The sequence below is a fragment of the Mercenaria mercenaria genome, chromosome 3, assembly GCF_021730395.1.
Source record: "Mercenaria mercenaria strain notata chromosome 3, MADL_Memer_1, whole genome shotgun sequence".
Classification (NCBI taxonomy): Eukaryota; Metazoa; Mollusca; class Bivalvia; order Venerida; family Veneridae; genus Mercenaria; species Mercenaria mercenaria.
The window spans coordinates 100,033,117-100,045,157 of record NC_069363.1 but is presented as its reverse complement, the minus strand read 5'-3'; the positions used below and the strand labels follow the sequence as shown (position 1 = coordinate 100,045,157).

General features: G+C 33.0%; 1 protein-coding gene across 1 annotated transcript in view; it reads right to left on the bottom strand.

Annotated features, from left to right (window-relative positions):
* Positions 1-6,079, bottom strand: part of LOC123523872 (GTP-binding protein Di-Ras2-like) — a 106,564-nt gene extending 100,485 nt beyond the window's left edge. Inside the window, exon 1 of the mRNA XM_045301611.2 lies at positions 5,731-6,079. Coding sequence (XP_045157546.2) covers positions 5,731-5,817 — 87 coding nt within the window. The 5' untranslated portion in view covers positions 5,818-6,079. The remainder of the gene's footprint in view (positions 1-5,730) is intronic.
* Between the last annotated feature and the right edge of the window lie 5,962 nt (positions 6,080-12,041).

Sequence of the window (12,041 nt, the reverse complement as noted above, 5' to 3'; positions counted from 1 at the left end):
ACCTTGAACAAAGTTCTTTGTGAGTAAAAACAACTGACGTTGTTTATCATATATTTTTAGAGTGGCATTTATAATTCATAAGGGCACAATTAATCAATGTTGGACAGTTGACTGACTGAATGACTGAAATATTATAAGTTTGGCATATCATTTTCCAAGCTCCCTGTAAGTTGTCTTTAAAGTAAAAAAATATTTAAAGGGAACTGATCACTCCAAATGACATAGAATCATTTCAAGTGTTTGTTTCATTCTCTTTTTATTAAAGTTTTGCTCTTAGTTATCGCGAGATGTTTTTGTGCTTTTAAACAATTTCATTTTGCCGGCAGAATACGTCTCTTCAGTGGTATTCAATTCCTTGCATTTATAAGGCGACGAATTCTACCAGTTTGTCATATTGAGTGGTCAGTTCTTGTATTGTTTTCTCTGGCTTGATGATATCAACTATATTTACAGGCTATATAACAAAAGTATTCAGAATAAGTAAAACATATAATGGCAATGCGTTTTACACGTAAATATATTCACGCGTGCTAGGCTTATCAATCACGAAATTTGTCTGAATTCGAATCGCTGTGTCGTTTCAAATGTGACTGACAGGGGGACTTTGCTAATTGATTATACTTTATCATGTCCTAACCGTCTGACATTCTAAAAATTTTCGCCGTCATATTGTGTAACTCTATTCCCATTCCGCGCTTAAATATGATAAATGTCGCTGAATGTGAAAAGGTCTGGATACATGACCCATCCCATATATCGATTAGAACATTTTCCAAAATAAATTGCTTTTAAGCCTCGAAGTCAACTTCCATTTTTACCAATGAGAAACTTTCACAGTGTTTCGTTTTTGTCTGTGTTGATATAAGAAACATTTATGCGGACGTGTACAAGCCAGAATAAAACAAATCACACAGTTGATTCGCTGACATTTTATCTCAGATTCCTTCTTACTCATACCACATAAATATGGAAATTACTTTGAAAAAAAGAAAGCCGAAGTGTTAGACTACATGCATAAATAAATCATACATAATAAATCATGCTTACACCCGTGTTTTAATGCTTTGGCTATTCTCACCACAAAGCTCCAAGATATCCACAAGCCGATCAATACTTGAATAAATGAATATGTTTAAGAAAAATAATTTGTAACCAGAGCTCCATTTCAACCTTACAAAAACATCTGATTTAGTGTCTTGAGCTCAATTGAGCTCAACAGTATACGGTGTCGTAACACTAACGGTGTATAGTCAAGCTTATTTTCAGCATATTCGTGTTTCTGCTTTAAACCGCTGAAGAAAAATAAAGAAAAGTTTTAAATTATATCACTTTGATCTCTCTCACGCTTTATTATGTATTGTGGCTCTACACTAGTAACGGCATCAAAACGCTTTCAGTTGATCCCTATAAAACCGTCTTCCTATGACTATAAGTAACTCTAAACCTTCACTACGAGACAATACATAGACTTGTCTTTTTTATACCAGTTGTTCTTTCCAAAGTTCGGATTTTGTACTATCTAGTCAACATGCGGAAACGGAAACAGACAGTCCAACAAGCAAGGCCAATCTAAGATTTTGACAAAGTTAAATGTTCACGTGGAAGACTGGACGTAATTCGATAAAGAAGGAGTTACTGAGTTATTGTGTTCAACCCCTCGCATAGCAATTCAATCAGGGCAAATTTAGTAGTTTCATTTTCAAGCACTGATCATCTTTTGAGTTTCAAACCCACTCGGTTGGGCGGATATTATTATGTTTAGACCTTTTAGAAAGCTCTTTCATCCGAATCATTAGCAGCTGTCTATATCTTTCCAGTTTCTAAGTCTTGTGTTCACTAGTTTCCTGAAAATTTGTTTTCATACTGATAAGAGAAATATACAAGCGCTACCTCCTAATGTCATATAACCGCATGGTTTTGTGTGCGCTCCATGTACAAGTACATACTTCATAAATAAAATATGAGTCATATATTCCATGAAATGGCGTTTAGTGCCACTCAAATACCTTGGCCATATGGATAAGTACTCTTTCATGTCCTCTTTACTGCTGGACAATATCAATATATTAAGATTGTTCCCATTTTCTTTACCCGTCAAGTATGTTTCACACGGATAACTATTCATACCTCTGTATTAAAGCAATTTTGTATCAGAAATATTGACAACTGCCGCTAGAACTCGAGATATAGATATGCTCCAGAATCCTGTCGATCACTTAAATGTCCCACGATGCACAAAGTTTGCGCCGGAATCTATGTGTTCATTCAAGTGGGCTCAAATTTCTTTTATGTCTTATAACGCACGAATGTGTCTGGAATTCTTTTTCTGAAGTACTAAAATGTCACAACAGCTTAATATTAGATTGATTTTTTTCTAGACTTTCCACCATTTTATTGAGTTCTCTTTTAATGCATGTTAGAACGCTTGGAGTGGGACTGGAATGATCCTTCTATAGGATCTTGACAATAGAATTTGTCAATAGAATTTGTTGTGGAATGATTCTGACAACAGAACTTGTCGATAGAATTTGTTGTGGAATGATTCTGACAATAGAATTTGTCAATAGAATATGTTCTGGAATGATTCTGGCAATAGAATTTGTCAATAGAATTTGTTCTGGAATGATCCTGACAATAGCATTTGTCAATAGAATTTGTTCTTGAATGGTCTTGACAATAGATTTTGTCAATAGAATTTGTTCTGGAATGATTCTGGCAATAGAATTTGTGCTGGAAATATCCTGGCAATAGAATTTGTCAAAAGAAAGTGTTCTTGAATGATCCTGGCAATAGAATTTGTCAAAAGAATTTGTTCTGGAATGATCCTGGCATTAGAACTTATCAATAGAATTTGTTCTGGAATGATCCTGGCAATAGAATTTGTCAATAGAATATGTTCTGGAATGATTCTGGCAATAGAATTTGTCAATAGAATTTGTTCTGGAATGATCCTGACAATAGCATTGTCAATAGAATTTTTTCTGGAATGATCCTGCCAATAGAATTTGTTCTTAAAAGATCCTGCCAATAGAGTTTGTTCAGGAATGATCCTGACAATAGAGTTTGTTCTGGAATGATCCTGTCAATAAAATATGTTCACTAACATGATTTCCTCTGTCTTTCAGGTGACAAATTCTGACAGTCGATTGGTTTCAATTTGTGACATTGAATGAATCTTGTAGAAACTTATTCAAGCCATAAGTCGTTTGGCATAAAACAGTTCGCGGAACTTATGCATGCAGCGTGTCCCGTTAAAACTCAAATATATCGATGATGTTACCTATTTAACAATATATCGCCAAATGTTGTTTAAACTTTCATTGTTATAAAACTGAGACGAATGAATACATCATGGGTACAATGACGCTCATAGCGGATTCACCACAATGTTGATGTTATACCGGATTTGGATAAACATTTACATTTTCAAAAATAATATTTTCCTCAATATAATTGAATCGAGGATAATTGTATATCTTATAATAATTTATAATAATACTGATGTCTTTTTCCATGTAAATGCAGTATCAATGTTAAAGATACAGTTAGCCGTAAACCCGAAGTTCTGCACGGGATATAAACTTTCATAAACAATCTATAAACTTAAGTATTGTATTTATAAACTGAAAAATTGTATTAATTCTCCTTTACTGGTTATTTCATTTCAGTCTTTTATAGAACAGTGTGTAGCATTTTCTTAGCAGATATACAAATAAAAACGAGATACGTCATACAATGTTGTTCTTTAATATCTGCCGTGTATCATACAATCTAATTAATACACTGTCTCTCCATTTTAAACAGATATAATAATAAAATCGTCAACCACGTAAAATAGCTATCAAAAAACAGTATCACCAACAAACAGCCTCTTCTGGCGGTACCTTGCCAGCAGCTTATAAACCTCGGCCTTAAACAACAGTGCATACTTCACGTGTGTATTCTGCTGTTAATATATTTAAAGTTTACAGTTATAAGAATTTTTTAACTTTATGCAGTTGTGACTGAGAACATCTAGGGTAACCTTAGCGGTTCTGTCAGTTTATTTCCAGAACAATTACCTTAGAGCTGGAAATTCCCACACACTTCAACAAACAATAACAATATTATTTTAGAACTACACCACTATCTAAAAACTACCGTAGATCAAGTATCATATTAAATATTATATAGTTCTTCGCATAAAAAAACAACAACATGATTATTGACAACCCGTCATTTTTTATGTTTTCATGTTTTCTATGAATAAAGTTTGCCCTTCTGATCGTTTTCCTAAAGAGGCATATATAATATAGATATAATTAAATATATCTTATCCATACAGCACGACATTAACTTGTATTTACGACGTGTAGTTTCTCCTCCACTACAGTTATAATAGTACCCCCACCATCTATGACAACTAATTACATTTAAAAAAAGAGAAACTTACAACAATACCTTGCGTTGCGGCTATTTTAGGTTTTCCGCTCTTGAATAGTTTATATTTTGTGAAGTTGTATAAATAAGGTTTTCTACTTATATAAGGTTATTTATGTCTTAAATTGATGAACTGACTAACTTCTTATTAAAGGAGGCATCATTTGGCTGTATTTTTGCAATTGGTTATTATATATCCAATAATTTTTTCCAATGGTTTGAATTATCAAATACATACGTTACTTGAAGTATACAAATCAATGTTATCATACTTATAAATAGCAGTATTGGTGCTCCGTGATAATGAATAAAAATAAAGTGAAAGTCTCATTCAATAGTTCTGCACATTACTAATACCAGAGAAACGTTTGGTGTTATACTGTTGCACAGTTTCACAATTTGCTGTTATTCTGTTATGCAGTACTATAAACATTATTCTAACTGGCTTACTTTTTCACCTTTTAAGCAATGAAAGATTCCGGACTTTTATGAGTATATACATTACTAATTTCATATTGTTCATGCAAAGCAATATGGATACGAAAATATGAGGATGGTAATGACTGTAAACTGCAGTACCAGGATGTCATAATAAATGTATACATGGGGCCAACTGTAATACCGAGAGTGTCAAAATGAATATATACATAGACCCAATTGCAATATTCAGGATGTCATAACAAATGTATACATTGCGTCCACTGTAATAATCAGAATGTCCTTATAAATGAATATATGGTACCTTATGCAATACCCAGGATGTCACAATTTCCTCGGTGTAAAAGGTTAGGGATGCGGTTTTAAAGTGTATATTTGGAATACATCAATACGACATATAATTCACAATGGTTTAACCGTCAAAATGAAACACAGTGTCGTCATGTAAACCCTTGGAACCATAAAAGTCTGAAAGACATACTATAATTAATTTCAAGAATGTATTAAAGAACATAATTTATTTTGTCATTATTGTCTATACAATGTACAAAACAAGAATCAAAAGAAAATTTGTCGGGGAATGACTTTTCCAGAAGCTTTTAATAAATCAGCAACACAAATATCTCACTTTTCCCTGATATTTTTCAGATATTGCGAACTTTATACGGCAATTCATCACAAATCCGGCAAGCATTGAATATCACAGAGAAATCAGCTACTAAAATTTCCTCTCGAGTCAAGCCCATGTATAACAACATGGCGATGTCAAGAAAAAGACAAGAATCAACATGTCATGAATAATTCAAAGACGACAATGCGAATATTGACAAAAGCAGATATAGTCCTAACTAGGAATGTATTGTTTATACATACTTTTTCTCGTGGCTGCCAAACGTCAACGTCCACGTTCATTCCTGTTGTCTTGGAGTTAGACCTTACGGCCCGACCCGATGCTGCCATTTTATTTATGTGGTTAATTATCCGGAATAATGTTCGTGTAAAATTTACTTCAATCAAGCAATTATCTTATTACCAAATTGTCAGTTACGTTCCAATTTATATGAATATCGGGAAAACGCCGACACCTTCACACAATACGACATAGTAATGCTACTGTGCGCCATTGGCTGTTGATCCAATATTTCGGTCGCGTTCCACTCTCGTCTGCTACTCTCAGGAAAATCAGACGACAAATTCCTAGTAGAGTTTCCCGCGGCACATTGTCTCTCTGTTCTAGCTACAATAAAATATTAAAGTGAATCAATTGCTAGGCTCAAAATTGACAGTAAGTCGATACGAATTATGATTGGTTATTGAGATTATAAGCGAGTGTATTTGCAATATGGTTTGTTCTTTCCATTCAATGGCTTTTTTATTGATTAGAACAAATAAAGTGCTTCTGATGATTTTAAAAGCTTTCATCGAATACAGAAATCAAACATAGAAAACAACCATTTCATTCTTAGTTAAACAATCACTGCAAAATTGAATGAAACAATAAAATATTCAAGAAATTAAATGTTTGCTTTTAAGAATGTTGGAGACTTTCTATGAGAGAAGGCAAAGATTTTCACAAAAATTGTACTGGAATCCATTGTTATAATACTGACTATTTTATTATGCTTTTATGTATTAAGATATTTTTTTCATGCAACTTTGACGATGTCTTAAATGAATATAGCTTTTGTCTTAATTCCCCTATCTACGAGAATAATTTCTCAAAAGACGTAGTCACATCATCAAGAATATTTATCACGATTCCAATTTCCCATTTTAGCTAAAGGTTAAAAGCTGTTGACCGATAAAAGGATCGGCACAACATATTCTTTCTGTGTGGGAAGGTTTTCGTTACAAGTCAGAGAGAAATGGATTCTTGCCTGTCGTTTCTTTTTCATTTTGAAGCGGCTCGTTTACACGTCTTAGGCAAACATTTATGTTTGTTGTATATACATGTAAATATACCTTTCAATGTGATTAAATTCTGTTTATGTTTTTAGCATTTGCATAAATGTTTGCTGGTATATTCTGTACAAGTCATGAATATGTTCTGTTTTGTCTGTTCTGTGAAAAGTGAATAAATGACAAATTTACCGAAAAATGAATTTTACAACAGAGCTTAAGACATTACCAAGAATATTGTAACGATTTGTTTTACATAACGGAGAAAATCAACATTCTTCTTGCTTTTCTACCAATGTCTAGTAGAGTTATTTTCGCTCAATTTAATCATTTTACAATGTTATTTATACATTCTACGCCAAACTTGGTGTAAATGTACATGTTGAAAAAACTTTCACCTTAGGGTTTTCTTGCCTACCTGTCGGAAAAAAATATTGTTCTGCCCGACTGCGTGCCAATGATATATATCCTGTCTTTCCCAAGGGAAAAATCCTTGTCAGAAATAATGTGACGTCACACATGAGTTTCTTTCCCTGGCACGTGATTTTCAACGTCCATGTGATGTTTGCCGCAACGCCTATTTACGACTTTTTCCGTATCTTATTGCTATGACATTAATATTAACATGGAAAGCGCAAGCGGAAGTCTGCTGTTGTTTTGTTTTCCTGGCAACTGAACTTTTTTATATGTTATACATGCAAAAGATTTTTTGCTGATCTTAAACCAACTGGGCTGGAGTCTTCGACCTGTTCCCGCAGACATGATCAGATAGGATAGCAGAAGAGATGTACGATACGCAAATATTGCTGTAGTTGGACTAAAAGCACATACATATTGCAAAACACATTGATATACCAATACTATATTGAGCAGAAGCTGTAAATTCATATGTAGCAACATAAAAGACATTCATGTTTCTCAACAGATATGTAACAGCACCGATTTAAACATATCGTCTGTTGACCGCCAGAAGGTGCTATCTGCATATGAAATAAGAAGACTGATAGCACCTTCTTGCGGTCAACAGACGATATATCAAGGAGATGAGATGTCATGTTATAACGTATGTAACAACGAGCATAGCGATACATATGAGACATTGTTATTCTTCACAATCTGTGTATTGACTTTTCAAAAATAATATAATGAAACGTGATATATATCTAACGAAATTTATCAATTTATCGACGTACATGACGCATGCTCGTATTTCTCTCTCAAATTAGTAAGAAGCATCATCTATTTGCCTCACTGTGAAATAAGTAACATTCGTAGGGGACTACTTTTCGTCGCGGTTGAAACAATCCATGAACATTAATCCAAAATGAACACGTTAATTTCTCATTCATTTAAAAGTTGATATTCACGAATACATACCCCTATGAAATTACCGTTTTGTGAAAAAAACGCAAGACATTGTGCCAAGAAAATTACATGATTTCACAGTATTTACAACAGTATGACATATTCTATTTCTAACAATTATATCTCTAAAAGGTAAACCAACAACTAAATGATTAAAGATAGAAAGACGATTACAAAGTATTAAGTATTTTTAATTTAAATGTACAGCTTTACCTGTTTCCAAACTTGTTTGATACGAGGCTTTGCGACAGTTTCAAAGACCATTGGTAATTATTACACACAATTTATTTACACACAATTTATATTTAAACCGTTCAGATATATTTCAGATTTATCTGGTTATATTATATATTTAGCAGTTCCAGCGTTTATTTGAATAGGCAATATTGCATTGATTCCACGTAAGACTGTCTAATTGCATTGTGGTGAAAAATAAACTTTTATCTAGTTTAATGTAAGTGTATCGTTTTGAAAGAACAAAGTCTCTTAGAGGTAAAAATCTACATAGGCGCACTGTGCTAGTTGAAATTACATTTTAAAACGGTATTATGACTGTTATGGTTCGGAAAACTCCAAATCCAGATATGTAACTATCAAGGTCTTCGCGATACAGCGCATTTATTTTGAATATCATATATTAATGAAATAAAACATTTTATTTGTCCTATTATAAATATTATTGCTGTGGAAGCATGTCTTTATTTTCCATTTCTAACTAAATTGTGTTTACTAAGCTCTCATATTAAAGGGAAGAATAAAAATATCAAAGCCTACTACAGGTCAAATAAGGTTGTCATGTCTGTCATTTAATACAGTAATATCAATTTTGGATTGTAAACACTGGTAGCACCTAAAAATGATATGTAATATCATTATTTATCCCAGTTCAAATTCACTTATACATGATATGAAATAGTGCACTATGAGCGCACCCATCAATACCTCAGGTATTGAGTAACGTGCCTGACATCATAATATGACTATCTAAGTCAGATTTACTGCATAAAAATGTAAATAATTAGTTTATAGTTTATACAGAATTTATTTTAGATCGACTGTGAAGGAAGTTCTACAATTCATATTAATCACTCTCGACACCTCATTCCTGGTGGAATCCATCGCCACGAGGGTATGATAGAAGAGGCTAGTTTCCCTTTTAATGCTGAGCGCCAAGCAAGGCAGCTACTGGTACCAATTTTCACGTCTCTGGTATGACGCGGCCGGGGATCAAACCCACGACCTCCCGCACTCGAAGCGGACGCTCTACTACTAGGCTATCGAGGCAGTTAATGTAAATAATTAAAACCACGTCTTTCAGAAACAAGCTTAAACAATTAAATTAGTAAAAAACAATAATTGTCTCAACGATCAATTTAGACACAGTTTTGATTACAGAATGCGATAGAGAATCAAAGAGTAACGTATATCTGGTTATTTCTACAGAGCAATATTAATAGTAGTAGCAATTGGTGCAATAACAGCTATATATGACATTTAACCTTTAGCCTGCTGGCGGCAGAAGATTCTGCCTTTGCGACCAGTGCAGACTAAGATCAGCCTGCACATCCGTGCAGTCTGATCATGGTCTGCACTGTTCGCTACTCAGTCAGTAAATTTCAGTAAACTCCCCTTCAAATGATAAATGGTACTGCCCAAATTGAAAGATGGACCAGTCCATTATAGAAATTTAGCATGGTAAGGGTTAAGATCTCTCAGTTGGTATAGGTAGATCAGCAAATGGTATTACACTGTGCTTCACATAGGTTTTCAGGAAGGTCAGACTCAGGTTGTGACCATTTGCTTGCGTTGTAAACAGCTTTGAGTTTCGAGCGCGCTCATTATCTTTTTTCACTGATATACGCCCCCACCACCCCCCTCCCTTTATTCAACTTTTATCCTACTCTGATACAAGATATAGCACAAAATCGGCCTGCTTAATAAACTTTGCTTTATTCAGTCAGTGTCAAATTATCACTTTTGCGGGAACTTTTGAGATCAAATATTTTATCAAAATTTTTAATTGAAATCCATACCATTGTACTGGAAATGTTTGAACTTAGAAAATGAGTGGTCAAATTATAGGTTTTTATCCAGAAACAAGAGTTATTGATATTTTTCACTTTTATGCACTACAGCTGGAAATTTTGAAAACAGTTTTTTCCCGGATTTTTCAATGAAGCCGTTATCATTGTATTGGAAATGTTCTAACTAAGAAAATAAGTGGTAATATCAAAAGTTTTTATCCAGAAACAAAAAAGTTAATGCTATTTTTCAATTTAATCCGCAAATTGAATTGCACTTGCAAACGTTATATATATGAACGCCAAGTCTGCACGCTGTTGCTCTTTCCAGCGACTTTCTCCCAATTTTCTGAACAGGTAGGATAAATAGAATATTAGATTACTGTCTGAAAATTAAAATTTATTAGGCCGTCTATGAAAAAAATATAAGGCTCGGCAGCAGTCTCGCCTAATATAGTTTCTTCAACACGCCTAATAAATTAAAATTTATCAGACAGTTACCTAATATTCTCTGTATATTTTGAATATGGTAACATCAAATACGTTTTAAGAATATGTTTAATAGCTGATAAGAAACAAATAACTGTCAACTAATTTTTGTTTGTTAGCGTAATGTCATGCGAAATCGTTTTCTGCTAAAAAATGTAAACAAATGTAAATTTGAACTCATTTTGGCAAGTAAGCTCAGACATTGTAAGCATTTGAAATTCCTCTTGGTCTATTGTTGGCTGTTCAGAAAGTAGTTATCAAGAAAATGTTTCTATGTTGTAAGATATGTTATTACTAGATACGCTATGTTAAAGAAATTGCTCTTCAGACCATTTATGATAAAAAGCATGTAAAAATTAAACTACCTTTTTATACGATTTCTTACAATTACACTTCACTACTAATTTTCAAATACTGCTTTTTTACCAATGATATATCAAAACAAACAAATGCTAGTTACAGTGACTTGCTGTGCAAACTTTTGTAACTAACATGACAGTGTTGTTTTCAGAGCAAGTAGATGTTTATTCTGTCCATGGTGGCATTGAAAATACATGTATTCATTTCGAATGTTGACTATATCAGATAAAACTTAATTAATTTCCCCTAAATAAGAGTTGTATCAGTTTAATTAATGTCAAGTTGTTTCGTGAGATTAGAAATTAAATCATGAATCTTGCACTTTCTACATAACTTTAAAAACTGACTGCAATTAAAATACAAATAAATCTAAGGAGTTCTCACAAAATGATCATAAAAGCGATAGTTATTGTAAGATTTTGACGAAGAATGTATTCATTTAAAACAAATATTAAAATTGCATGTAAACCAACAGATGTCGTGTTCTTGTTCACTCAACGATTCTGAAAAATATATTGCATCCGTTTAATGAATATTTGATATTAATTCCATTACTTATGTATTCACAAAACAGTTACATTCCGAATTTTAAGTATTGGTAACCGATCTGGTCAACACGTATCTTGTGTCACAATTTAAATTCTTCATTCTTTTTCATTCCATTTACTTAAAGGTTAGTAAAAAGAATATTGACAATGTTTGTGGCAAATGAAATAAAAAAAAAACAACATATTTGTCACAAATTGACATACGGGCCTTATTTTATCTGTAGTGTAAATGCAGGTATTGCATCATCTTTTTGTAAATTTTTGAGTTATTGAGGTAAATGTCAGATTTCACGCATGAAATACCTCTTATATTTTTCTGTATTTCATAACATAAATTTCCATGTAAATTTCATTAAATTCTGTTCAGTAATAAGAAAGTTGATATTTTATAAACTTCAGTAATTTATGTTTTTATCCCCAAAACCACTATAATGGGCCTCAAATTGTCAATTTAAATTCTCGCCAAAGTAGTTAGATTTCCCGGCTATATCGTGAATCCCGT